The 27,469-nt window shown below is 35.4% G+C and overlaps 3 protein-coding genes across 8 annotated transcripts; 2 read left to right on the forward strand and 1 right to left on the reverse strand.

The window, feature by feature from the left end:
- The first annotated feature begins 233 nt into the window (after positions 1–233).
- Positions 234–6,912, forward strand: LOC126654843 (probable inactive histone-lysine N-methyltransferase SUVR2). Of its 6 annotated transcripts, XR_008789452.1 has the most exons (11): positions 234–340; positions 695–903; positions 987–1,488; positions 1,638–2,803; positions 3,032–3,306; positions 3,510–3,576; positions 3,667–3,717; positions 4,547–4,643; positions 5,846–6,057; positions 6,145–6,231; positions 6,342–6,912. XR_008789452.1 is itself a non-coding variant. In XM_056103572.1 (10 exons), exons 2-10 carry the CDS (start codon positions 715–717, stop codon positions 5,866–5,868), a joined length of 2,166 nt encoding a protein of 721 aa, XP_055959547.1. In that variant the 5' UTR covers positions 234–340; positions 695–714; the 3' UTR covers positions 5,869–6,247. The 6 variants fall into 6 exon arrangements, 4 of the variants coding, with proteins under 4 accessions (XP_055959547.1, XP_050204792.1, XP_055959546.1 ...); XR_008789451.1 differs by having other exon boundaries at positions 5,846–6,231; XM_056103572.1 differs by lacking the exon at positions 6,342–6,912 and having other exon boundaries at positions 1,638–1,834; positions 2,039–2,803; positions 5,846–6,247.
- Positions 6,913–12,406: 5,494 nt separating this feature from the next.
- Positions 12,407–13,502, forward strand: LOC126654845 (uncharacterized). The gene has a single exon (XM_050348841.2). The coding sequence runs from the start codon at positions 12,569–12,571 to the stop codon at positions 13,496–13,498; it is 930 nt and encodes a 309-aa protein (XP_050204798.1). The 5' UTR covers positions 12,407–12,568; the 3' UTR covers positions 13,499–13,502.
- A 758-nt stretch (positions 13,503–14,260) lies between these two features.
- Positions 14,261–16,634, reverse strand: LOC126654844 (uncharacterized). The gene is made up of 3 exons (XM_050348840.2): positions 15,761–16,634; positions 15,418–15,667; positions 14,261–14,574 (listed from the first exon to the last, which is right to left on the reverse strand). The coding sequence occupies exons 1-3, from the start codon at positions 16,582–16,584 to the stop codon at positions 14,395–14,397; spliced, it is 1,254 nt and encodes a 417-aa protein (XP_050204797.2). The 5' UTR covers positions 16,585–16,634; the 3' UTR covers positions 14,261–14,394.
- Between the last annotated feature and the right edge of the window lie 10,835 nt (positions 16,635–27,469).

Consider the following 27,469-nt stretch of genomic DNA (forward strand, 5'->3'; position numbering starts at 1 on the left):
AGAACATCGAGGACGTATCGTACACTCACAATTTTTCTCGACTGCGGTAAAAATTAATGACAGCTGTTCACCTCTGCTCTGACACGTCATCTTCTACAGTTTATTTTTCACCTGCACTTAGACACATCCGTTGAATAAATAATACCATTACCTAAAATATTTTTATCTAATTAAAATATAATCCCCTTTTAATCATTTATGTAATCCATAGTTTAAATCACACATGAAATTTACCATTTAGTTTCCTTTATATTCTTGTATTTACGGTTTCGTGCCCTATAACTCTCACTCTCAGTCAGTCACTCACAGTACTACTTGGCTCTTCACCTACTGTTTGCCGGTAAACTCTTCAAATTTTCTCTGCACAATTTCTTTTACTGTGACAATGTTTGCGTTTCATTTCTGTTTTTTGATTGTTGATTAAGAACCTACATTGCGTTTGATAGGTATTATTTTTTAAATTTCTTGATTTTCCGTTTGTTTCCCGAGAAAATCAACTGTAAAGGAAAACTATGCTGCATGTTGACGTTTAAAGCAAAAATATCGCCGGAAAATTGTTTACTATCATTTACTTTGTCTAGAGTTGTTTTTTAAGTCATTTTCATGCGAAACATTCTAGGGTTTAGGGTTTATGTTTTTCAAGTCATCTTGTTTTGGTTTACATGTTTGCTAATTGTATTTTCTGGTTGATTAGGGTAACAGTGCTACTCTACAATGGCACCGAATCCCAAAATTATGAACGCCTTTCGGGCGATGAAGAATCTTGGTATACCCCAAGACAAAGTGAAACCTGTTTTGAAGAAACTTCTTAAATTGTATGACAACAACTGGTTATATGTTGAGGAAGAAAATTATAGAGCTTTAGCTGATGCCATCTTTGAAGCTGATGATGATCAATCCAAGGTCAAATTCGGCTTTTTTTGCCTTTTTTATGCGGATTCTGTTCGTTTTTATGTGTTTTCTGATGTGTTTTTGATGTCTAGCAGGGAGGAAATATTGAGGAAGAAGCTGAGGTGCATGATGAACCTGAGCAGCCGTTGAAAAGACAGCGGTTAAGAAGTGAAGAAGGGCAAGCCTGTGCTGTTTCGGATGACTCCAACTCAATGTCTGGTGGACCTCTGATGAAAAAGCCTAAAGTAGAGGGTGAAGCAGCGCGTGGTGCAAATGCTTTACAGAGATCGCCAGATATGAGGAAGCCGCAACCTGGGGATCTTTCTCCCCAGAATCGTAATTCAGAGTCGTCGCAGATGCGGAACTCGTATAAGGGAAAGGAACCTATGTTGCTGCAAGCTGCTTCTAAAGAGAAGAGACCCATTGTAGAGAGACCTTCTCTTGCAGTTCAGATTAGAGATCCTGTGGGTGATCGAGGCAAACAAAAGATGCGTGAATCTAATGCATTGATTAAGCCGAAAGATGAGCCATTTACTGATGAGTTGCCCCCAGACAACTTGCCTTGTTATGAGGCTCCTATTGCAGTGATCCGTCCAGGTACTTTTATTCTATTAATGTTGAACTCGAACCTATAGTTTTGAGGTTATGACTTTAAGAACGACTGGTACATTTCTCCATTTCATTATCCTTGTTTCTAATTGCTCCTTTCAATTTATTGATTTGGATTTTCCTTTGAACTTTTGGAGATTCTTCTTCAGTTAGGAGTATAACAACAGGAAAGCCGAATGATCATGTGCCACTTGCATCCCATTTTAGTGAAGAAAATGGAGGTGATACTCTTCCGGTTTCATCAAGTGAGAGAAGAACCAATTCTGAACTTGCTGCAGCAACTCAAGATAAATCTTCTTCTGACTTAGAGATTGCATCCTCAACATTGGGAGAGGTGAAGATTTCTTTGAGTTGTCACTCATTGCTTGGAAAGCCAAATTTTCACATGCCTAGTCAAGATGAGCTGCTGAAATCAATGCAGGAGAAATGTCTACAGTCATATAAAATAATTGATCCTAATTTTTCTGTCTTGCAAATGCTGAAAGATATATGTGAGTGCTTCCTGGAATTGGGAACTGATTCCTCTCATGAATCGCAGGAGAGTGTCATGAATGTAACAACAACAGTTGATGTATTGAAGAAACCAGCTGCCTGCATTGCTTTGGGCAATGGATTAGTGGATATGTGTAGCTTGACTGAAGAGTCCGCAGAACGAATTACAAGGCCACTACAACCCATCATTGAGGATACACAAGCTAGTGCTAATGGTTCTGTTGAAATTGACAGAGGGGATGAGTTAGAAGACCCCGAGTCACATAGTCTGGTGGTTGTTCCACAGAATCAGCTCACTTCTTCAGAGATCAGATCACTTCATGATATCAGTGACATTGCTAAGGGGGAAGAATTTGTTGAAATTCCATGGTTAAATGAAATCAACAAAGAATGCCCTCCATCTTTCAACTACATTTCTCAAAACCTCATTTTTCAAAATGCTCATGTGAAGTTCACTCTCTCTCAAATCAAGGCTGAAAATTGTTGTTCTACATGTATTGGTGATTGTCTGTCCTCCACTACAGTTTGTGCTTGTGCCAGTGAAAATGGAGATAAGTTCGCATACAATTCACAGGGCCTTCTCACGGAAGAGTTTTTAGAGGACTGTATCTCTATAACTCGCGACCCTCAACGGCAATGCCTGTCTTATTGTAAAGCTTGCCCACTTGAAAGATCAAAAAATGAAGAGATCTTAGAACCATGCAAGGGCCATGTGAAGAGGAATTATATAAAAGAATGCTGGAGCAAATGTGCCTGCCATAAGCTGTGTGGAAATCGAGTAGTGCAGCGAGGTATAATGTGTCAATTACAGGTACACATATGATCTTTCATCCCTGTAAGTTTCACAATTCGATATTTTCTAGAAATATGAAATTATGACTATGATCCTTTGGTGTCTTTCATGAATTAAGAATTAATTTTCTGTGAAAATTCTGTAATGCACCTAAACATTATAGATAAAATCTTCGTTTGGCCCTGTTCTTTTTTCAGTTCATGTGCATGAGCTATCTATCAATTATTCATTGGCTGTATACGTCAGGTTTTCTTTACACCCGAAGGAAAGGGATGGGGTCTCAGAACCCTAGATAAGTTGCCGAAAGGGACCTTTGTGTGCGAGTATGTTGGAGAAATACTAACTGGCAAGGAGTTGCAAGAGAGAAAGATGCAAAGAACAAGAGGCACCAATGTTAACCGTCATACATGTTCAGTTTTACTGGACGCATATTGGTGCTTGAAAGGAGCAGTGAAGGACGAAGAAACTCTTTGTTTGGATGCATCATTTTTTGGAAATGTTGCTAGGTTTATCAATCACAGGTAACTGATAAAGCTTGTGGATACGGCTTTGATCCTCATTGCAGTACTTGTTTTTCTTTGTGCTTTTCAAACTTTTCGATTGCTTTTGCCACTTTTGACATCCTTCTTGTTATTGATATGGTGTGTTAATTTACAAGGAGTTCAGAACTTCTCTTGCAGTTGCAAGTGACTTTCTTCTGATTACATTTTCTTTCTTTTGTTAGGTGCCTTGATTCAAACTTGATTGAGATCCCAGTCAAAATGGATACACCAGATCATCATTACTATCATGTATGAAAGTTTAAAGCTTTATCTTGTCTTCTGCTAACTATATAATATCTGCTGCATGAATGAGAAGACATTGCTTCACTTCTTATGCAGCTTGCCTTCTTTACCACTAGAGATGTAGATGCTATGGAAGAACTAACATGGGTTAGTAAATACCACTTGCATAATTGTTTGACTTTTGAAAGTTCATGGGTTTACTAAATTATGGATATGTTTTTGCTATTTAGTCTTAAATGAACAAGTTTGGTCTTCTTTGTTCGGTTATATAGTTATGATGTCTCAAAATGTTTGGTTACGCTGTTCAGATACTGTCTCTGAATATAGTACTGTTTGTTATCTTTGTTTTCTTTGTATATAAAGATTCAGGATAATGGAAATTTAGGTTTCCTTGATTGTTTTATGCTAATTTGGCATCTATTTTTAGTTTGTTCTGGAAGTATGGGGTTTATGATGGTCCAAATTTCATATTTTCTGATAGTAAACATCATCCATCAGGAACATTATTATGTGCTTGTGAAAAATGACTTATCTCTGGTGAAAACATCTATTTTAATATGTTCAAGATATTAAGAGTAATTCAGTTGCCATTTAACGGGTCAGATAATGTCGAGGTACACTAATTTTGAGGCGGGATGAGTAGCGTTGTGGTCAATATAGCAAGCATAATAGACCTTAGATTTTCTTAAAATTTATCAGCTAGTCAGAAGTGTTTTTGTGGAGCTACTTTGTCCATCAAACATGCTTTTGAGTTTCCAGCTTTCTTGAAAACAGGTGTCCAGCAGATTGTATGGCCATGTAAGTTATGTATGTCATAAGTGACACAACTTTCATGTTTTTTATGCTATTCTTAGATTTGTATCAGAGACAAGCTTGCCTGTGCGAAATTACCTGTCTGTAGATGGTTTGCATATATTGTGAACTTGTGAGGATCTTTTTTGGTTTGTTTTCAAACTAATATCTGATGCATCTTCAGGATTATGGTATTGATTTCGACGATAATGATCATCCTGTGGAGATGTTCCGGTGCTTATGTGGTAGCAAGTTCTGCAGGAACATGAAACGTTCTAATAGTAAGTTCACTCTGAATCTGTACGTGGCTAACTAGATAATTTGCACTTGGAATATTTTGCAATTTGGTATTAGGTTTGTGCTCAACTAGTTTCTGCTTAGAGTGTCTAAGTAATCAGAAAATGATTGATTGATGCTAGAGTTTGATTATTTATCTGGAGTGACATTTTGGGGCAGGTACACCTCCTGTCTCACAGGTTAATAAACTTTCTTGAGAAACTGGCAAATAAACCATTACTACTGGAGAGATTGTTTCTAATCACCATAAATTCCCAACACTCCTTGTCCTTTTATCCAAGTTCAATTGGCTGCCATTCTTTGCTTCAAGTGTCCAGTGGTTTGTTATGTAGATGATGGTTGCCTATGAGAATGTTTTTTTTAATGGGCTAATTAAATCATTTTTCTCCCTTGGTCATTTGAGCTAGCAGCCTGGCACATGAACTTTGTCTTATTTACTTATTACTACTATTCTTATCATTGTTATGGTACATAATCAATAGTGTTGCCATTGATGATTACATTCATTTTGCATGTTTAGAATATCCAAAGATTCCAAACCAAGTTTGACCTTACCTTATTTGCGAGTTGGTTGATGTTCAAAATCACCTAACATGTCTTTATCAGTATGCTTAAATTTATCTGCTTGGGGGGTTACCAGGGGCTCTATTGTCCATATGGAATGAGAATTTCCAGTTGTAGGTTTTGCTATAATTTATAGTTATGTACGTTATATGTAGTTACTCCAGATGACTTTGGAGTAGGGACATCATTTCCTTGGAATATACTGTAGGTCCAGGGAAAACCCAAAAGATTGAAGTTGGCCATTTATGTTCCATCCATTACATTGAAAATGTACTAGATGTTTCTGGATGATGAGGCCAATATTTCTGGTGATTTCGGCATGGATAATAAGTCACGTAAATCTGTTCACCTCATGGAGTGTGCTCCTGTCCAGCCTCTTTGTAACTGATTGAAGGTGTTAAGTATCTTATGCAGCATTGCATTCTTTTCCCTGTGGTATCTGGGTTACTATTAATTGTGCGAAATATGGCCTGACAGAGCATTGGATGCTTAATGTCAAATTACTATTTGTTTCTGTAATTACATTGGAGCTTCAAAGTTAATATGTAGCTGAATTGATTGTTTTTTGATGCTTATGCTTTAGGCCTCTTTAACCCCCTAACAACCAGCTTTTGCCGTGCAGGGTCCAAGCATCTGTTAAGATGACCGACTCCAGGAGATTAAGAGACTCGGGCTTTTTTTGTTTTTATCTGTCGCTTCTTGACAAGTAGGAAAAGTTCATGAAGCGGATCTTGCAGATTAGGTTCTAGTAGCTATGCTTTAACTGTTGAAGATTAGGTTATCCTGTAAAACCAGGGGCTGATGAGCTATACACTGTTACATGAGAGATAGATGGTATTTGTACAGAACACAAGTCATGCCTATGTGTTTTGATCTTGTAGCTAAATATTAGCTTAGTGGCCGGACCCTTTTCTTTTCCAGGTGTGGCCGGGGCAGGGAGACTGAATTTTGAATGTTGGTGTTAATGGCTGGTTTTTTTCCCTGTCATGGACGATGACTGTGAATCAGGTAGAATTTTCTGCTATTTTACAGTTGTTCTTGCCTCTTATCAAAGTTGTGCATATTGTTCTAATTTTAAATTTTCCAGGAGTATGATTCTATCAACTAACATTTTGCAGGTTACATTTACTTTATCCCATCAAATATCAATAGTTCATTTATTTGATCTCATCTCTATTCTCTCCTGTGAGTAGAATTCATCTATAGATGTATCGTCGGTGGGTGTAAACTCCAAAGAAGATTGGAGGATTTCATTTTCCTTCATGTGCTTTCCAAATCTGTCTTCTACGAGAAAACTATAGACAAAATTCAGCTGTATTCTGAGACCACGTCGACAATATGAGTTCATATCTTCCTATTTTCACATATGCTTCCGAAGGTTTTACATTCAGCCTGAAAATATTTTAGGAAATCGTTCAGTACATCTTGTTTTTCCTCATCTTTGCTTGCTTTCATTACATGGCACCTCAGTTTTTCTGTTATGCTATCTTTATGCTTCCTATCATTAGTTAAGAACTAGACTAGTCTAATCTAACCTATAATCTTGAACCCGTAGTAGTTGATAAAGCAGTTGATTGCTCTTACTGAATTGAGCAGCAGCATGAGAAGCCAAAGGCAACAGGCCAATCTGAGGATGAGCTGATAATGCCTCCAGATCAACCTTTATTTTCATTTCATATAAGAAGCAATCAGAAACATAATAATAAATAAAAATGAAGAAAAAGAACCTTGTTGAACCAGGTATTTCTGGCGGCAGCAATGGTTTCTTCTTCTTTAGCAAATCTCAGCATGCCGTGAAATCCTTCTCAAAAATCTTGATTTTTTCCTCCTCCTTTCTCATTTCCCTTAATTTATGTAATTTGAGGTAGTATTTTTCATTATTCTTTTATTTACTTCGAAATGGAAAACTGAGTCTGTTTAATTATACTTACTTACCTCCAACTGATCCGCTGTTTCCTGACAGAAAATAAATAATTATGTTTTCAAACAGAAAGATAAACACTCTTGTATTCTTATTAATAAAAATGGCAAGATTTTTTGACAATGAACAAAAGTCTACTATCCAATGTTGGGAAATGTAAAAGTAAAGGGCAATAAAGAAATCGATAATTATTACAAATACAGTATAAAGATAAGATAGTCCCATTTCACTCAGGCCAAAGATGTAATCCAATCCTTCAACCATGCAATTTTTTTTTCCCAAGCTAGAATCAATTATGAAGATTAAAAATTACATCACGTCAAAGTCATATAACAAAAGTTATCTATATGATCTTTCCAAAATATGAGATATTAAATAATAAACAACAATTCGAATACAAGCTATAAAAAATCGAAAAATAGAGAACAATCTAGACTTATGATCCCGAAACTTAAACACAACGATTATGTTGAGCGGGTGTTTAGATAGTTTCTTTTCCGATTTGCTCGACGAAACGCTTGAATCCGCTGAAGCCTACTATTCCGATCTCTATCTTCATTTAGATCCTAAAAAGATAGCTCCACATCCTCACTATTTCTTAGATCTACAAATTTTTTGATCTAAAGCTCCAACAAACACTATGTTCTTGAAGATCTAAGAAATATAAACAAAAGGAGGGACATAAAAAACCACATTATTTAATCAATAGCAACAAGACAAAGATCCAAATCAAAACTAAAATTTTAACAAGAATTTATTGGATAGAATAGTAGATCTACAATAGTTATTAAAGTGGACAGAGAGAAGATGATTTTCCGGTTAACCGGAGAAATCATCTTCTCCCACCCTTTAGAACAATGAAAAAAAGAGAAGTTTTTTCTAGAGAGAAGGGAGAGAACAAATTTTTAGAGAGAGTCTTTTGCTTCAACCGTGCAATTCACATCTTAGTCTATATCCGTAGGCACGTATAGTAAAACATTATGCACGTGCCACGTATAGGAAAACTATAATGTGTAATTCTTTTTCTTTTTCATGCTACAAGCTTCTAAGCAAAGATACTGCTGCGACATGTCAAATAAATTGGATGTTTGTTGTGAGAAATGACAAGTTGGTGGAAGACAAAAAGGCTTAATCACCAACCCCCTTTTAGCCCCTTTTCAAATGCACCCTAACGTTACAATTTTGTCAGTTGCACCCTAATTCGCACCTTTGGTTTTCAATTCCACCCTCAAATATTAAATTGATCTCTTTTTTATTTGAAAAAAGTTAAAATAAGTCATCCATTTTTAACTTTTTATATGGAAAAGAGTTCAAACGAGTACTTTATAAGGGTTTTTATGAATTTTTCCCGAGTGAAAAAGAGTCCAATTTTATTTTGAGGGTGGAATTGAAACTCAAAGGTGCGAATTAGGGTGCAACTGACAAAATTGCAACATCAGGGTGCAACTGAAAAGGGGCTAAAAAGTGAGGGTTTTTTTGGTGATTAAGCCTTGTAAAAAAATAGAACAATTGAAGAAAGGGGCCCTCAATTTCATCAAATAAATTGAACCATCATCAAATAAATTGTATGTTTGTTGTTAGAAATAGCAAGTTGTTGAAAGAAGGAAAGATGCATTGCAAAGACAATAATGCATACTATTGGTAACCCGAGCCCCGCACACCATCCACAACAATTGAAATCTCTTATAAAGCCAAAAAAACCCATAAAACTTTGTACAATATACAAAGTTTTTTTACTTCAGCTTTAAAATATAGAATATAGATTTCACAATGCTATCTGTCTCGAATATCAAAGGCAAATAGCATCTCAAATATCAGAGGCAACACCTCAGCTGCCGCAACATAGATACATTCATCATCCACTGCAAGCAGATTATCATCTTTCTTTCGGAATTGTCTCTAAATTTTAATTTGTACATCAAATATGTTTAAATTTTTATTTTATAACCGTATTATCCTTAATGTTCCATTAATCTAATAATGTAATCTATATCTATACTATATATAAAAGCACGGATGGAGGGAGGGCAGGCACATTTACCGAACCGCCCTTTTTAATTTATAGCTAATTGATCACTTAATTGAAGGTTTTTTAGTCATTTAAAATATAATACTAATTATTAGCGTGGACTAATTATTAGCGTGGGTCAAATAAAATAGTAGTCATTTAAAATAAGGAGTCAACTAAAATAGTAATGTACTGTGATTAATTTTCCACTTTCCTTAAAGACTATGAGTGTTTGTTATATAATTTGTTTTTAGTAGCTAATTGCCGAAATTTTACATTTTGTTAAGATAGTTTTATTTGATAGATCTTAAATTACTAAATAAATCTTTACAATTTCTTTATTTAAATAATTATAAAGATTTTCTCAAAAAAAAAATTATAAAGATTAATATTTATTCAATAATAAAATGTAAAATAGAATTATTATTTGATTTGAATAGGTAACATAATAGATTCTCAAAAAAAAAAGTAACATAATAGAAGTTTTAAATTTGACGTTTAATACCTATATGAATAGATAAAGTGGAGTTTAATTTGGAGTTTATTATAGTTTGGAGTTTAATTTGAAGTCAATTAAAAATTCAGTTTGAAGTTGACTCGGAGTTTAATATTTAGTTTAGTACCTATTACAAAACTCTGCAACTGTTTTTGTGTAAAATCGTGCACAGAAGTATAACATCATTAGGACTAAATTGACTAAGGAATTACAACATGTATAATCACTTTTTCTAATTATCCTTTTAAATTTATTATTAATTAATAATATAATTTAAGTTGCATTGTTACTACTAATTAAGGAATAAAATAAAAATGTATTTATTTCATTATCAAAGATAGAATTCTATTTAAATAAAAAAATTGAATTCTATTTGGAAATAATTGATAACATAATTTAAAATTTTATAGTCATTACTAAATGAAATTAAAATTAAAATATACTCATTTCATTATTAAAGATAGAGTCCTATTAATTATCAAAAAAAAGATAGAGTTCTATTTAAATAAAAAAACTGAGTTCTATTTGAGAAAACGAAATGGTATTATTCTATTGAAATAAAGAAATTGTAAATATATTGGTATAGTCATAAATATCTTTTTTAATTAAAAAACATTCTAACCAATTTAATACTCCCTCCGTCCCAATAGAGTTGTCCACTTTACCTTTATCACACAGTTTAAGAAAAACAATTATTGTTTATAGATTTTGTAAAAAAATTCTTACTTTTCTTGTCATACCCCTATTTAATATAGGGTCCACTTGCAATTTACTTTTACTTTACTCATTAGTGGATTTTAAATAGGGGTAATATAGAAAATTTGAGTGTAAAAAGTAGTTACTTTTTGAAAGTGGACAAGAGTTTTGGGACAAAAAAATTTCTCAAAGTGGACAACTCTATTAGGACGGAGGGAGTATCAATTACTTATAAAATACACTGGTATAGTTATAATAAACTATAAATAAATGCTATTAATGTTAATTAATTTTAAAAATTTAAAAGTTATACTCCCTGTATTTATATCTATACTATATATAAAAGTACGGATGGGGGAGGAGGACAGGCAAATTTACCAAATAGCCCTTTTAAATTTGCTGCTAAATTAAAGTTTTATGGTCTTTTAATTAATTAATTATCTAATATATATTATAATTAGATTCTTGACTAGAATATAGTCTATTATATAGGAACTGATTGTTTAATTTATTACCAGCACTATATTATAAGTAGAGTCATAATTAGATTATAATTGTATTGTATGTATTTATAGCTAAAAACACGAACCTGATTACCCTTTTTAATTATTTATAAAATAAAAATATTTATTTATTAACAATATAATGACGTTAAGTTAAATAGAAACACTCAATAGCATATAGAATAGTAATTAGATTTAACATTGACTTTAGTCAAATAGAAATACTAAATTATGTGGGACAAGTTCTTTATAACGAAATAATCACTTTAATCTAAATAGAACCACTTAATAGCATAAAATAAAATATAGTAATTAATTAGATTTAACTACGACTTTTACTCAGATAGAAATACTAGATTACATGTGACAACATTTATCCCCTCCTTTGTCTTGTATATAAAACTCTTTTTGATTAATTATAAACTTAAAACACTTATTTATCTATTAAAGATAAAATTCAATTGAAAGAAGAAACAAACATATTTAATATAAATGACAAATTAATGAATTTAACTTGAATGAAACTATTATATTTCATATAATGTCTTTTTTAAACTATCGTATATATGAATTTTCTGGAGTAATTACAAAATATAAAACAACTTTTCTAATTCAAAAAACTCTAACTAATTTACTAATAATCATACATAAAATACATTGATATAATTGTAATAAATGTAATTATATAATAAATTATAAATATATATATTATTGATGTCAATTAATTTTAAAAATTAATAAATTAAAATATTATATTTTTTTAAGAAAATTCTAATGAGTCTAATATTAATTATAAATAAAGATAATTGATATAATTATAATGAATATAGTTATTATATATATTGACGAGTTACGTTACGAGCCACGTGCGTAGCACGTAATGCAAAACTAGTCCCATTTAAAAAGGAAAATATTCTTTTTACACATAGATTAAGAAAATAATAATTACTCTTAGTTTTTCTTATTTTATCCCTATTAATTATTGTCTTATACTCCCTCCGTCCCACAATAATAGGCCGTTTGGACAAATACGGGAATTAAGAAAAAAGTTGAACTGAGTCAAATTACGAGACACGTGCGTAGCACGTAATGTAAAACTAGTCTAGATAAAAGTCTAGAAACAGTTTGTAGGTCGGGGATTTGACATGTAAGAAACTGTAGTTCTCCCAATTTTTTTGATTAATTTTCCACCCTTCTGTAGTGGAAAGAAGAAACATCAAGCCTGAAATTGCTTCCTCACGAAATTATTACAACAATAGCCAAATAATTTCATAACCTTTAATTTATTGGAATCAGACACAAGATCCTCTAACTATAATCTTGATAAATCTCAAGCACATCAGGCAAACCACCGTCAGTGAGTTCAGAAGCAACCGTCACCTTCTCACGTTGCTTTTTGTTTACCTTGTCATTTTAAGGTTTCTACACATAAAATACAAGCAAACGCGGGCTACAAGGAAATAGACTCAGATTTTTGTGAAACCCTAATCGGACACAGTGTAATATATACAAGGTTTTTACTTGTTAGGTGTAGTGTATCCTTCTCCTATCAGGATTGGGTAAAATTACAAAGACGATAAAGGAATATAATTTCATATTCGTAAAAGGATGTAATAATTTCACTTATCATATAGGAAAAAGATGGAACTCTCTGGACACTATATAAAGACCAACATTCATCAAAAGAATTCACCATCATTTTCAATAGCAACCGATCAATTATGTCCAAAAACTGCAATGTCTACGTCTCTGCCTTGTACACGGGTACGAGGGTAAATAAGTCTTCTTCGACTTCCGATATCTCCATTCACCTTAAAGTATCATCGAGCTATGTTTCAGATGTAACGGTCCCGACGAGCAAGAGACACCTTACTTTAGAATCTCTCAACAGAGCAGAAAAGGTAGCAACGGAGATTGAAAGCTCATGCACGGAGAAATCTTTTCTTGTTCCATGCCATTCTTTACTGTCCGAAGATGATTCTTCGTTGGACTTTGTTAGCAAGATGATCTCCGACATGAACATATCTTTTTCTTTAGATAAGCTTCATTGGAGAGCAAGTCCGAGAGATGACTGGATTCCTTTTGGGGATCGAGATGATGTTGTTAGGGAGATCCTTAGTCTTGCTCGTGGCAAGGCCAGTGCAGTTTCGACTGCTGATCAGCCGAAGAAGTTGAGCTTCCTAGTTGGTATCAAACGAAAAATAATGATTCCGCATCATGAATTTGAGGCAATGGCTAATGCAAGAGAAACTGAGTTAGCAGGACAAGAAATTTCTGATAGCATTGCATGGATCAACCAACAGCCAATTCCTGACAGGATTCGCTTTCTGAGGTTGCTCAAAGAACATCCAAAATATAATTGTTTTGAGACATTGATTGAGGGAGCAGTAAGGGATTTATTAGAACACACAGAATCCAAGCAAATTCCAGCATCCCAGTCATCAATTGAGGCTTTACAGGAGGTCATATTTGACGGCGATGATGATGATACAGTGTCTTCGTGTATATTCTGTATGGAAAATCTGGTCATCAGTTCTCCAGTCACTGTCATGCCATGTAAGCACAAGTTCCACAAGACCTGCATTGTAAATTGGCTGGAACGGAGCCATGTGTGTCCCTTGTGCCGCTTTGAGTTACCAACTGCACCATAGATTTCTTTCGCAAACATATTCGACTTTTTGCAAATCCAACCAACCTTTTTTGCAACTTTAACCCAATTGCAAAGTTTCCAGAAATTCTAACCGAATAACTTCCAATTGATTTGAGAACGTGTGCACATCCGACGTGTCTTCCATGTTGCCAACTAAAGTTGAATTTACTTATATATACCCTTGCTGGCGTGGATTAAAGGAGGTTGTCTTCAACAACAACCTAAGTTATCATTTGAAAACCATAAAATTTTCAATTGATCTCATCTTTATCCAAAGAAAGCATAAAGGCAAACCCCTGAAAATACAAATGAGTGAGCAATCTGTTGGTGATTCTGAAGTGGTGCAAATATCAGGAAGTAACATGATTCTGGAATGGATAGCAGTTCAAGCAAAGGCAGCAATTAAGGAGTTCGGCTTCGATTCTGGAAGGTTTTGAGTTGAGGAAATCAAACCGACTTGATCCGCCATGTAAGTTACTATTAGTTATTTAGAGAATCTAATTGTTTTGTAAAAGTAATTGTTTTATGTATTGTGGTGTCAGATTGCATTAGAGCCATATGATTAAAGTTCAAAAAAAAAATTAGAGCCATATGGTTAGAATTTCTGTAACATTTTGCAATTGGGATAAAATTGCAAAAAAATTAAAGTTTGGTTAGATTTGCAAAAGGTTTCATAGGTTTGGATTTTCTAGTGCATTAGGCCTTACTAGTATGATTATATTATTAATGCAAAGGATAAATTATTTGTATAGCCATCAAACTATAAGTAATAAAATTCATTCTTATTGGATAGTAAAAAAAAAAAAAACAGCCTTCATTACAAATACTAGTATATCTATCTATACAGAGACAAATTCTATCAGTATATATATACACAGAGATTTGATGTGAATAGACTTATGAAACAAAAACCTGCATAGGTGATAGCAATTCCCTTTTGTGAGGTGCGGATAGAAATTCATGGTCACATCCTGAAGGCATAACTGGACTAATGCTGCCGGGATTCAGCGGAAATAAAACTTTGTAGTAACCATCCATAATAGCAGAAAAGTTGCAAGTTTCCGCAACCTTTGGAGTCTGTTTGGCAAAACAAATGCAAGACATGAGTAACTTTAACACAATTACAGAAGCTTAAAAACATCCAAACATAAGATTGGATGCTCAAGCATCAACCTGAATAAGCATGCTATCATGTCAAAATAAGCCAAAAGCTGAACAAAGAGGCAAATTATGGGTTCCTTCGTGCACATTATCAAACAACCAAAAATCATTTATAGCAATAACAAAATTGTGTTGCAACAAAGAAGTTTATTTCTAGGCATAGTTTAACTAGTTTTTAGGTCCATCTTGGCAGCAAAAACATCAAAAGTCTCCTGTGGTTCAATATAACAAACCGCTTTCCATTTTCAGAACCAATATAACATAAGATTCGAGTTTGCCGCATTAATCATTTATGTACACTCTAGCATTGTCCATACTCTCTTGCCCCCTTGGAACTTCCAAGAATTGACATAAAATCTTTGGGAAAGGTCATTTCAGTCAGTCTATGATTAATTTAGTCTAATTTTATCTATTAAGATCAAATAAGCCCAAAATATTATAATTTTTGGTCAAATTAATCAAAATTTTCTTACTACTATCTCAAGTTGGATCTATTTGACGGACTCCTCTCTCTAAAGTCTGTGGTCTCAACAAGAAAATTATTTCCTTATCTTCTTGACAAAACATAACACGAAAATGCAGCTTGATCTAAAATTACATGCCTAATCATATATAACCATTTAAATTTAAAATATCCTATTTTTTAGATACACCATAAGCAAGCAGAAACTCACATAAAACTTGTACTGGAAGTTCATAATAGTTCAACAAGAAAGACAAAACAAATTCGTAAAACTAAAAGATCAAATAGCCAATTACCTGATATATATCACGCATATATCCATGAAGATTAGGATACTCAAGCAGCTTTTTCTTGGTGCACTTAAACAGAACATTATACACAAGATCAAACCGAATCAAAGTAGTAAATAAACAAACATCTGCTAATGTAATAGTATCGCCACACAAGTAACGCGAACTACCCAAACGATCATCCACCATATCCAATGTGCTAAACAAATCATTGGCCGCTTTATCATACGCCTCTTGACTCTGCGCAAAACCGCACCTGCAATACACAAAAAACAAGAACAAAATCACATTCCTTTTCATCTCTTAAACTATTTCTGCACAAACATAAATAGTTACACTTTACAATTACCTATAAACACCATTGTTTACATTAGGATAAATAACTTGATTCCACTCCTCAATCTTTCCCTTTAATGACTCTGGTTCCAAATCCAAATCCGGATTACGGGCTAACCCGTTTAGACCCGAATTAAAAAACTGAATAATGTCATAACTTTCATTACAAAAAACCTCATTCCTCTGAACATCCCATAACATTGGCACTGTGGACCGCCCATTATATCCTCCTCTTGTAAGCTGATAAACTTCCTTTAAATTCTTGCATCCATGAGCACTATCTATACCCGGAACAAGGATACCCGTACCCGTATTTACAACTCCTCTATTCTCAAATACCCAAGAACCGTCTTGACCCGGTGCTGCAATGGACACGGGGATGGAATCTTCTAGACCTTTGAGAGCTCTGACAATTAGGGCTCTGTGGGCCCATGGGCATGGTAACCCTACATAGAGGTGGTAAGGTAAAGAAGTTGAATTTTGGCGGGAAAATTGGGTATTTTTGAGGCGGAATTTGGAAGTGGGTCGAGTGTATGTGCCGGAGGCATCAGAGGGAGCTAGCTGGGACATCATGAGTTGCCAGGTGGTGGTCCAGGCGGTACGGACGGTGGAGATTAGGAGCCCTGGTGGCAGTGATTGACCCCAGAGTAGTTTAGTGACGGTGTTTATGAGGGTTTTGGGGTTTGGAGGCTGTGGTGGTAGTGGTGATGGTGGCGTTGGCGTGGAGTTGAGTGACATTTTTGGGAAGGTATTGCGGCGGCGGAGGCGGCGGTGATTGGTTTTGGCGGTGAGCGTGGCGGTTGGGAAATGGGAGGTGAATAGACAAGTGGAGTTCATGATTTAGTGATTTTGTTTTTTGTTTTCTCATTTGAAAACAGATTTTGTCCGTTAATGTTAGGGACGATGATAAAAGTAGCTAAAATTTTAAAAATATTTATAAAAATATCCGTAAATTTTTTTATTTATAAAAATACGATTGATTTAAAATTAATTACAAAAGTACTAAAAATAAAAATTAATTATAAAAGTATGATTTGTATAATATCGGTATAATTATGGTATAATTTTGGAATATTAAAACTATAAATCAGATAATTTAAAAATAATATTTGGTTTATTATTGGTATAATTTCAGTATATTTTTGGTATATCGATTATAAATTTTTATATATTTTTTCTAATTGATAATATGTATATTTTTTTTATATGTATTTTTCACTAAAGTTGGTAATAAATTAGAGAATTTATATATTGTTGGTAAGGTTAATATTTAGTATGCGATGTGGTGTAATGTTGATGTAATAATAAAATTTCAGTATATTTTGATGTGCACACTCTTGGTATACTGTTGGTATAATTTTGGTATTTTATTAATTTAATTTTTAGTATACGATTTGATGTAATTTTGGTAAATTTTTATTTAATATTAATAAAAGCTCAGTATGTATAATGTTGGTATAATGTTGGTATATGTTTATATAATGTTGATATAATGTTAGTTTATTAGTATATTGACATTATACCCACAGTATACACCGTATGTTTGATATTATTTTTTATTATTTTGTACTTTTGTAAATATTATTAAGATTTTTGTAAATGAAAAACGTCAACATATAGTTTTGTAATTATTTTTATTTTTTTTGGTAAAGTGTGTAATTTTCTCTTAATGTTACTACGTGATGGAGTCTGCCTTCTGAACCGGTGAGTGAACCTGCAAAACAGGGTAGAAGCTAACCGGACGGTGGTTGTCCGATTAACTCTCCGATGCTAAAGTCAGTCTAGAGCTTTGAGCAGCGTTTTGAGTATATGAATGTAATTGTGATTCTAGGCATAACTCGTGCTCCTTTTATAGTAGTCGAATATACCTAGTAGAGTTGTATTAGACAAGTGAATCCTACTTTATAGGGATTCGGCAATATCGTAGGGATTCTCCTGATTTGTCGTGATCTACCTTAATCTGATAAGAGTCCTATTTAGGAACGTCTTCCTAAATAGTCTTATCTTCCTAAAGTAGAACTTATCCTTCCATATGTAGTGTTTGTGTCCAAATAGGACAATATTTCCATATTTAGTCGTTTACCCGAATCCCGGACTCGAAGCGCTCTCGGCGGATCACGCGGGATTCGGTCTTTATGTCACCGAATCTAAAGAGATTCGGCATTTCCTTCATATCTTCGGATCTTCAGGGGGAGTCCGGTATCACCTGAGAGTAGATTTCCTGTAACTCGGCTCCATTATACTTTCGATAGGATTCGGTATCCATCATTAGCCCCCCCGCAAGTGAGCTGAAGTAGTTTGGCATTTATGCCTTAGTGGATTTTAGCTCTTTTGGAGCTGAGTTATCTTATACGGGCGAGTCGTTTTGTATTCCGGGCGAGTCGTTTCATATGTTTGTGAGTGACGTTTCTTCTTTAGTAAGATTCTGTGTTGCCACGTGTCGGCATTTAATGATTCAACGGTTAATGATTCAAAAGCGTTTTGTATTTAATCTCTTTGCATTTCTTCTTTTCCCTCTTACTTACTTTTCGAATTTACTCTCATTTCTTGTAGCTATTTCCTTTTCGTTCTTCGTTTGATTATTTGATTCTTCGTGACTTGTTTTCTCCAGATTTTTCAGGTATGTTTTCTTTCGTCGTTTGGATGTTAATATGGCTTTCTTCTTTGTGTATATCCTCCATGATTTATATTATGGAAATTCCTTTTCTGTACTTGGTGTTCTTCGATGTGTTTTTCAACGTGTTCTTCAATATATTTTTTGTTTGATCCTTATTCTGTGTTTATGTTTGTGATTTCCTGTTCTAGGATGCCTCTTAGTCGAGTGGAAGATGCATGCGCTGCTATGGCTTTTACCCGATCAAAGCTTCGTAGGGATGAAGTCTTAGATATCTATTTTAAGTATAGCTTTCCTTTCGATTATAGGGTAATATTACCCGGTGCCGATATGGCTGCGTCCGATTCTCCAGGATCTTCTTGTAGGGCGGTTCTCTTCGAAGAGCAATTTGCTGCTGGTCTTAGGTTTCCTTTAGATTCATTTTTAGTAGAAGTGTGTAGGGATTTAAAGGTTGCTCTGGGGCAACTTTACCCTGGTACGATTAAAGTAGTGCTCGCCTTTTCGGAGGCATGTAGGCTCCGGGGCTGTGCCCCTTCTCTCAAAGTGTTATATCATTTTGTAGATTTTAGGAAGTGTGATGGTTGCTTCGTTTTCGCCCTTGGCAGAGAAGGGCGATCTCGTATTTATCTTCCTTGCCTAACCAGTCGCTGGCGAAGGCGTTTCTTTATTGTTTACCATAAATTTGCTTTTCTTCATTTTTCGGATGGTTTTTCTTCTCATCAAGTTCGGAGCTGTCCTTCTCCTTTAAGTTTATCCGAGTCAAAACTTGCTTTCGACATATCTTCCTGTAGTATTGAATCGCGTCCCATTCTAGATGTCTTGGTCAATAGTCGTCTTCGGCGTCGATGGTTTCCTTTGGAGGATCCTCCTCGAGGCTTGGCGGATCTTTGCTACTCTTTTGTTCAAGTTATATTAATTTGCTTAAGTTCTTTTTAATGTTTCTTTTGTAGGATGTCTTCTTCTTCTGACGATTTCCTTTCCGGATTTCAAGTAGATTTGGACGTTCCGATGGGTGGTCCTGACGTTCCTATTGCCAACATTATTCCTGGCGACATTGACGTGGATGGGGCTCCTGTTGATATTCCCATAGCTCCCGCCGAGATAGCGTTGCCTGAGGTTATTGTTGTAGATGATGATGATGACTCGGCTGTTCCAGTAGGTGACGAGGCGGTTCCGTCGCCACTTCCCCCCCTAACATCATTTACCGTTTCTGGGGGAGTTGGGGGTGTGACTTCAGAGGGGTTGGTTGTTGCTGATTCGGGAGAGATTCCTCTGGGTCGAGACCCGGATTCTCCTTCTAGGAAGAGACGTCGAGTTGGCGATGGTTCTCCATCGAGGAAGAGTTTTCCTGGAGACTCTTCCTCTGCTCCAGATTTGGTGCAGTGGGTCGAAGGTCAGGATCCTGCCAGTTTGCTGAATCCTAGAGTGCTAGCGGAATATATCCGGACTTTGGCGATTCCTGCTGATGTTACGTGGTTTTGTGGTAGGCCGGGTCAGGAGCTTTCCGATCTGGCTTGTTTTCATGGTTTCTCTGTAAGTGCTTTCTTTCTTGAATATAATATGTTTTTTGTATTCAGTTGTTTCCTTATTTGTTTGTTTCTGGTGTTTGTAGGCTCTTCAATCTATTCTGGTATTGAACGACCGCCGACAGTGTGCCGAGGAGGAAGTTGAGCGTCTGTCTTCTCTTTTGGCGACTTCCGAGTCTGAAAGGGCCTAATTGAAGGCTTCTTTGGAAGAGCATGATTCCCTTCTGGCGCAGCTTAAGGCGCAGGATGCGATTAATGATCGCCAAGTTAAAGTGATCGAGAAGAAAACCGATGACTTGACTCAAGAGATTGAGGAGCTTATTCGAATCAATTCCCTTGTTGGTGGGGAGAGGGACAGTCTAAGATCGGAGGTTGAGAGTCTTCATATCCGTCTGCTAGATACGAAAGCTTTTTACTCTGCTTTGATAAGCGAGTATCGTCTTGCGATTGGGAGGAAGCTTCTAGAGCAGAATCCTGATATTGATCTTTCTGGGGTTAACGGGTTGGATCCCCAAGCCATCGCTCGTGATCTTCTTGTCAAGATGTCTAAAGACCGTGTCTAGTAGTTTATCTTTTGATTGTATTTGCTGATGTACTAATTTTTCCTTTTGTAATTCGCAATTTATGAATATATTTTCTTCGTGTTTCTTCGGAATGCGCATCCGCCTTATATTAATTTTTATGTACCTGTCTTGCCTCGAGAGTTATTCTAAACTCTGTTCTTGGCGTTGCTTTTTGTAGAGTTAATCTAAACTCTTTTATTTTTGTTTTTGTTTCGAGTTAATCTAAACTCTTTTTTGGCGACTTGCCTTTTCTGAGTTAATTTAAACTCATTTTTTAGCCTTTTGTGGCGATTTGCCTGATTCGGCGATTTTGCTTTGAGTTAATTTAAACTCATTTTCTTGGCTTTTAACCTTTGGTGGCGATTCGCCTATTCCGGCGATTTTGCCTTGAGTTAATTTAAACTCATTTTCTTGGCTTTTAACCTTTGGTGGCGATTCGCCTATTCCGGTGGTTTTGCTTTGAGTTAATTTATACTCATTTTCTTGGCTCTTAGCCTTTCTTGAATTTGATCTTTATTTTTTCTTCTTTCATCTTTGATTTAATCGTTCGTGGCTGTTCTTGATTTTTATTTCTTTATTGGTTCGTCTGGCTAATCAAATAGCAGCAAAATTGAACTTTTATTGATAAAAAGATGGCATACAAAAAATTAAAGATAGATTTGACGCCATCTGGTAAGACGTAAAGTCGTTACCGATGATGGGTCGTTTTTCGTTCCTATTCTTCCTTCTTTTCGGTTTTGTTTTCTTGGAGATCCACCACTGACTCGTCATAGCACTTCTTGGCTATTCCTTGGTCTCCTCTCAGCGTCACTACTCCCTTTTCAGTTGGTACCTTCATTGCCAGCGCTCTGATGCTGGTTACTGCTGCCGAATCATGGAGGAAAGGTCTTCCTAGGATGGCATTATATGTCAATTCCATGTCCACTATGTTAAATAGTGACATGATTTTCTTGTTTATTCCTCTTTCTGGGCCGATTATTACTTCCAAGGTGACTGCTCCCAGCGGAGTGATGGAGGGGCCCCCGAGTCCTGATAGCGGAATTGGGACTCGGCGTAGCCTTGACGCTGTTCCTCCCAACATTTTGTATGCTGCGTTTGTCATGAGGTTTACTGCGCTTCCTTCGTCGATAAGGATCCGCTCCATGTTCCAATTTTCAATGATAGTGGTCACTACCAAAGCATCGTTGTGAGGTGCTTTGACGTGTTCATAGTCTTCTACATCGAAGATCACTGGCGGCATGTGAGTTTCTCGTATGTTCATTACTTCCTTCCTCTGCTTCCTCCTGGTCGTGGAGCTGCTATGTCCTCCTCCGTTAATCATGTGTATGGTTCCCAGAATTTTGGATGGGCGCTCGTCTTCCTTTTCTTTCGGCTTGTCTTCTCTGTTTCTTTTTTCTCCCTTGTCACTGCTCTTCTCCTTTCGGGCCACAAATTTCCTCAGCTCGCCTGTGTCGATCATTCTTTCGATCTCGACCTTCAAGTCTCTGCAGCTATCCGTTTCATGTCCGTAATCGTCATGAAATTTGCAGTACTTTCTGGTGTCTCTTATTTCTGCTTTCATTTTTGGTGGCCATACCACGTTTTTGACGTTTTCTTTGATCCACATGAGGACATTAGTTCGGCTGGTGTTTAGCGGAGTGAAGTTATTCTCGTCATCTCTGGGATCATATCTCGATTCATATCTTGTCTGGGGGGCGAATCGTCTACTCTCTTCGGGTCTTCCTCTCCTGTCATCAGGTTTGGACTTGGTTTTTTCTCTGGATCTCTCTTTTGATTCTTTTCCTTTTGCTTCCTTTCTGCGAATCGCCCTTCGCCCTTCGTCTAACACGAAGTATTTCTGAGCTATGCCCATTAAGTTCGAGAAAGTTGTGGGTTTATTGACTAGCAGCTTGTCCACCAGCTTTCCGAATCGCGTCCCGTCTCGCAATGCTTCTGTCGCCATGTCGACGTTCAGGTTGTCTATCTTCATAGCTTGCTTGTTGAATCGTTCGATGTAGCTTCGCAGGGTTTCTCCTTCTTCTTGGATACAGGCTCTTAGGATACTGGTAGTGGTTTTAGCTGGGATGTTTGTGAGATATCTGTTGAGGAACTCTGTTGAAAGCGAAGCGAAGCTTTTGATCGAGCCTGGTTTTAATTTGTTATACCATCTCTGGGCTGTGCCCGTGAGTGTGGTAGGGAAAACCCTGCAGAGGATGGCGTCTGATACGCTGAGTAGCCCCATGGTCGCTGTGAACCTAGAGGTATGGTCTCGGGGGTCTCCTTCCCCATTAAAAATTGGCAAGGTCGGCAGCTTCATGCTGTGCGGGATGGTTTCCTCCATGATCTCGGGCGAGAGGGGTGATCCTTTCAACCTGAGGTCGTCTATATCCAATTCTTCAGATTTTAGTTTTTTGAGTGCTTTGGCGATCTTCTCTTCTAAATCTTCTTCCACCACATATGTGGCTTTGCTTTTTTGGGGTGTCTCTGACGATTCGCCCTCTCCTTCTTGGTGTTTTTTCTTAGTTTGCTCTTTCCCTGCATCTCTTTCTTGTCGCTTACTCCTTGGCGGGGCGTCTTCTTTTTCCTTCTCCCTTCGTTCGTCTCTTTTCGTATTCAGACCGCTTCGGGCGTCCTCCTGGTTGTGCTCATTTCTGGGTGCCTCCGGCGATTCCTCGTTAGATTTTTCTCTGTTCGGACTTTCCTCGTCGCTGGTTTTATTTTCTCGCTGGTTTCTTGTTTCGTTCCTTTCTTCGTTCCCTCTGGTTCGGGGTTCCTTGCTTTTGTTGTTTTCTGCCCTTGTCTCTCGTCGGCCTGGGTTTGCATTTTCTGTTCTTTCCCTTCTTCTGGGAGCTGTAGGGCTGAAGTTTTCCCTTAGCATTTTCATAGTTTCTTCGTGCCTGTCGTTTGTTCTTTTGGCTTCGCTAGCCAATCTGTCAAGATTTGCCTGTACAGATTCTAGTATCTTTTTCAGCATTTCGCTGTGTGGATCTTGTGCTGCTGCATTTGGTGCTTGTTCTTCAGTGCTTAGGTTGAAAGCAATTGGGTTGCTTCCCCTTATCGGATTAGTTTGGTACTGAGGTGTTGAGAAAGAGGGTCCTCCGGTGTTGCTTTTTTCCCCGGAGTTGTGAAGCCCGTCTTCCGTCACGTTGATTATCTCCGGAGTGTTTTTTGGGTCCATTGGCTGTTTGTCTTTCAGGTTTACTCTTTCAGAAGTCATCTTCTTCAATGAGATTTGTATTTGAGTTCAGAAAAGCTCCTTCTTTTGAAGTTTAGTTAAGCTTTTCCCACAGACGGCGCCAATTGATGGAGTCTGCCTTCTGAACCGGTGAGTGAACCTGCAAAACAGGGTAGAAGCTAACCGGACGGTGGTTGTCCGATTAACTCTCCGATGCTAAAGTCAGTCTAGAGCTTTGAGCAGCGTTTTGAGTATATGAATGTAATTGTGATTGTAGGCATACCTCGTGCTCCTTTTATAGTAGTCGAATATACCTAGTAGAGTTGTATTAGGCAAGTGAATCCTACTTTATAGGGATTCGGCAATATCGTAGGGATTCTTCTGATTTGTCGTGATCTACCTTAATCTGATAAGAGTCCTATTTAGGAACGTCTTCCTAAATAGTCTTATCTTCCTAAAGTAGAGCTTATCCTTCCATATGTAGTGTTTGTGTCCAAATAGGACAATATTTCCATATTTAGTCGTTTACCTGAATCCCGGACTCGAAGCGCTCTCGGCGGATCACACGGGATTCGGTCTTTATGTCACCGAATCTAAAGAGATTCGGTATTTCCTTCATATCTTCGGATCTTCAGGGGGAGTCCGGTATCACCTGAGAGTAGATCTCCTGTAACTCGGCTCCATTATACTTTCGATAGGATTCGGTATCCATCACTACGTATACTACGGGCATTAAGTCAATTATGAAAAAGAATGACTTTATCCCACTCAAATTGGCACAAAAATTATTTTTATCCTAAACTTGTCAAAAATAGTGCGAAAATCCTCCTCACCACTCTCACCCATTAGAGTGAGCTACATTCTCTGTTTTAATGGCGATTTTTTCCTAAATGGTTTCTAATGCAAAAGATTTAAAATGGACCTAATTTTTAATTAACATTTTAAATTAATACGTAATAATTTTAAAAATAATAATTCTTTTAATATAAAACTTTCCATATCAAATTAATCTCCATAATTTAACAAATAATAATAATTTTTTTAATTCGTATTAATTATCAATAATTTTTTAATACAAAAATCATAAAAATACCTAAAACGATTTAAGAAAAAAGACTAAACCTTTCGCCGAAAAAAATAAAATAAAAAATCGACAAACCGAAAAATCGAGCATCTCCGGATCTGTTCACCTTGCCAAGGAGCATATCTGTTCCTCGCCTGAGGAGCACATCACTCCTCAAGGCGAGGAGCAGAGCTTCGAAGAGCTGTTGCTCCTTCTCTGAGAAGAGCAGCAGTAGCTCCCTTCTCCGGCGAGGAGGCTCCTCTTCCTCGCTGAAACAGAAAATAAATTCAATTTTTTTTAAAAAAGGTTCAAAATAGCACTTAGATTAATTAGAGTTTAATTATAATTTTTTTAAATGAGTTTAATTATGATTAACTAAGTTTAAATATAATTAATTAGAGTAAATTATAAGTAATTAAAAATCCAATCTCCAATTAAGATGACACGTCACCATAGGGCAAGTTCAGGGTAAACATGATCCGATTTTTTCAATTTGGACGTTTTTGATACTTTGTGCCAAGTTGAGGGGTAAAGTGATCCTTTGTTCAAGATAACTTTGTATGGATTAACCGTTTTTTGGGTTAATTCATTTTAAAGTCCTTGAACTTTACGTTGTTAGTTTATCTGGTTTTTAAACTTCCATTTAGTCTTAACGGGACCTTGAATTTTACGTTATTGATTCATCTTGTCCATGAACTTCCATAATTTGGTCTTATTTGGTCCATGTACTTTGATTTTTTTTCTTTCTCGGGTCTCATACTGATAAAAGTTTAAGAATGAGATAAACTAAAAAAAGTAAAGTTGAAGGATCAAAAAAGTTTAAATGGCAAATAAATTAGAAATATAAAATTTAGGGACCAAATAAGACCAAATAAAAATTTAAAGACATGATAAACTAAAAAAGTAAAGTTGAAGGACCTTAAAACTAATTAGTCTATTTTTTTTACAAAAATCATATATTTTAAATTTTTAAAGTTATCCATTTTATTTTATTTTAAATTTTTTAAAGTTATCCATTTTATTTTATTTTTTTAATTTTAATTATAAATTTGTTTATTAAAAAAATTCAAATTAATGATTCCTTATGATAAATAAATTCAATTTTTTATATTTTAAAATACTAAAAGCAAATTCAAATGAGGAAATTTTTCAGAATATCTCATTTTGCAAATTAATTACAGCGGTATCTCATTTTTTAACACCTTTACATCTCATATCTTTTTTAGTTTATCAAAATTATCTTTTTTAATTTTTTAATTATAATTTTTTGATGATATTTTTTATAATGTTTTTATGGTGTTTTTATAATATATTATAGTGTTTTACGGTGTGTTTTTATAGGGTTTTAGTGTAAATACACCAACACTTGGTATATTTATGATAAATTTTTCCTAAAAAAAGATAAATGAATTCCTTGTGTAAATAATCATTAGCATCAAAATAAATTGGAAGTTAGGATTGTAGATTTATATAAATAAGAGAATAATTAAGTGATGGATTTCGGCATTTCGACGGTGTTAATCCTGCAAAACAGTGTAGATGGATAATAAGACGGTTTGTCCGATTAGCTTTCTAATGCTTAAGTCAGTTTAGGCTTAAGGGAGAATAAATGTATTTATTGTGAAATCATGTGTTTTAGGCATACCTCAAACTCCTTATATAGTGTTACTGAGAGAATAACTTGTAAATTCTAAATAGGAAAGGGATTTCTATTTAGTATTAGTATTCAAATAGGAAAGGGATTCCCATTTGACATGTAAATCTATTTAGGAATGTGTTTTCTATTCTTTTAGAAGATTGTTCTTCTAGAATCTCCTTTATTTTAGGTATTAAATCATATTCAGATTCTTCAATGAGCTTTGAGATTCGTATCGGTGGGCAAATCCCACAAGACTCGACTCATAATATTTCGGTTTCCATCATTAAGCATATTAACATGAGATGTAAAATAATCTTTTTACAAAAAAATCAAATTGCAATCTTACTGGAAAATCTAAACAGTCACACAAAATGATTTTTTTTGAACACAACAACACTGGAAGAAAGACGAGGACGATGAAATTTTGTTTTTATTTTCTGATGTTATATATGCCGGTTTGTTCTCTAATACAATCGACTTAGGTTTTCTTTTACTATAAACGGCTAGACTTCTTTGTTCTTGTATACGCCATGAATTTTAAAAATAGAAATCTGAGAGGGAAAAAGAGATTTGATAGAAATGAAGAAATTTAAGAGAAAGAGAGAGGCATCAATTGTTGATTAAAAAATATTGTTTGTGTTAATGGAGTTCTAATTAAAAAAAAATATTTTTAAAATTACTTTCCAAAATCCAAGTACCGGTGGGATAAATTATTGTAATTACTCTTTAAAAGTAAGATAGTTTCGAAAAGAATAAAGGATCAATTCACCCCCTCAACTTGGCACGAAATATCAAATAAGTCATTTCTACCGTTTTCGGATCAAACAGACCCGCAACTTTGCAAAATCGTACAAATCGCACCCTCCCTAAGAGAGTGTAATACACTCTCTGGTTTTGAAGGGAAAAAAGTTCAAAATAGTACTCAATATTTGTTCCATTTTCTGGTTTAATGGTTAATGATTTTAAAATTCCAATTTTATCCATTTTAAATTAAAACTTCAAAAATTAATTTATTTTTCAAATAAAAACTTAAGGATCAAAATTCCCTTTTTTCCTTCTTCTCCTTCCCACCTTCCTTGTCCATTTCACCAAAATTTCTGATTTCTTTTTTTCCTTATTCTTCCATGGCCACCGGCAGCCATAACTTCCTGCCGGAATTCTTT

This window comes from Mercurialis annua, linkage group LG7 (genome assembly GCF_937616625.2).
Source record: "Mercurialis annua linkage group LG7, ddMerAnnu1.2, whole genome shotgun sequence".
Lineage (NCBI taxonomy): Eukaryota > Viridiplantae > Streptophyta > Magnoliopsida > Malpighiales > Euphorbiaceae > Mercurialis > Mercurialis annua.

Excerpts from the sequence above, each read along its gene's own strand:
- LOC126654843 (XM_050348835.2), top strand. The coding sequence starts at position 715 with ATGGCACCGAATCCCAAAATTATGAACGCCTTTCGGGCGATGAAGAAT. Across the intron at positions 3,577-3,666 it reads CAGATCATCATTACTATCAT|CTTGCCTTCTTTACCACTAG; the intron begins GTATGAAAGTTT and ends CTTCTTATGCAG. Across the intron at positions 3,718-4,546 it reads CTATGGAAGAACTAACATGG|GATTATGGTATTGATTTCGA; the intron begins GTTAGTAAATAC and ends ATGCATCTTCAG.
- LOC126654845 (XM_050348841.2), top strand. The coding sequence starts at position 12,569 with ATGTCCAAAAACTGCAATGTCTACGTCTCTGCCTTGTACACGGGTACG.
- LOC126654844 (XM_050348840.2), bottom strand. The coding sequence starts at position 16,584 with ATGAACTCCACTTGTCTATTCACCTCCCATTTCCCAACCGCCACGCTC. Across the intron at positions 15,668-15,760 it reads GTAAACAATGGTGTTTATAG|GTGCGGTTTTGCGCAGAGTC; the intron begins GTAATTGTAAAG and ends TGTGTATTGCAG. Across the intron at positions 14,575-15,417 it reads ATATGCGTGATATATATCAG|ACTCCAAAGGTTGCGGAAAC; the intron begins GTAATTGGCTAT and ends TTTGCCAAACAG.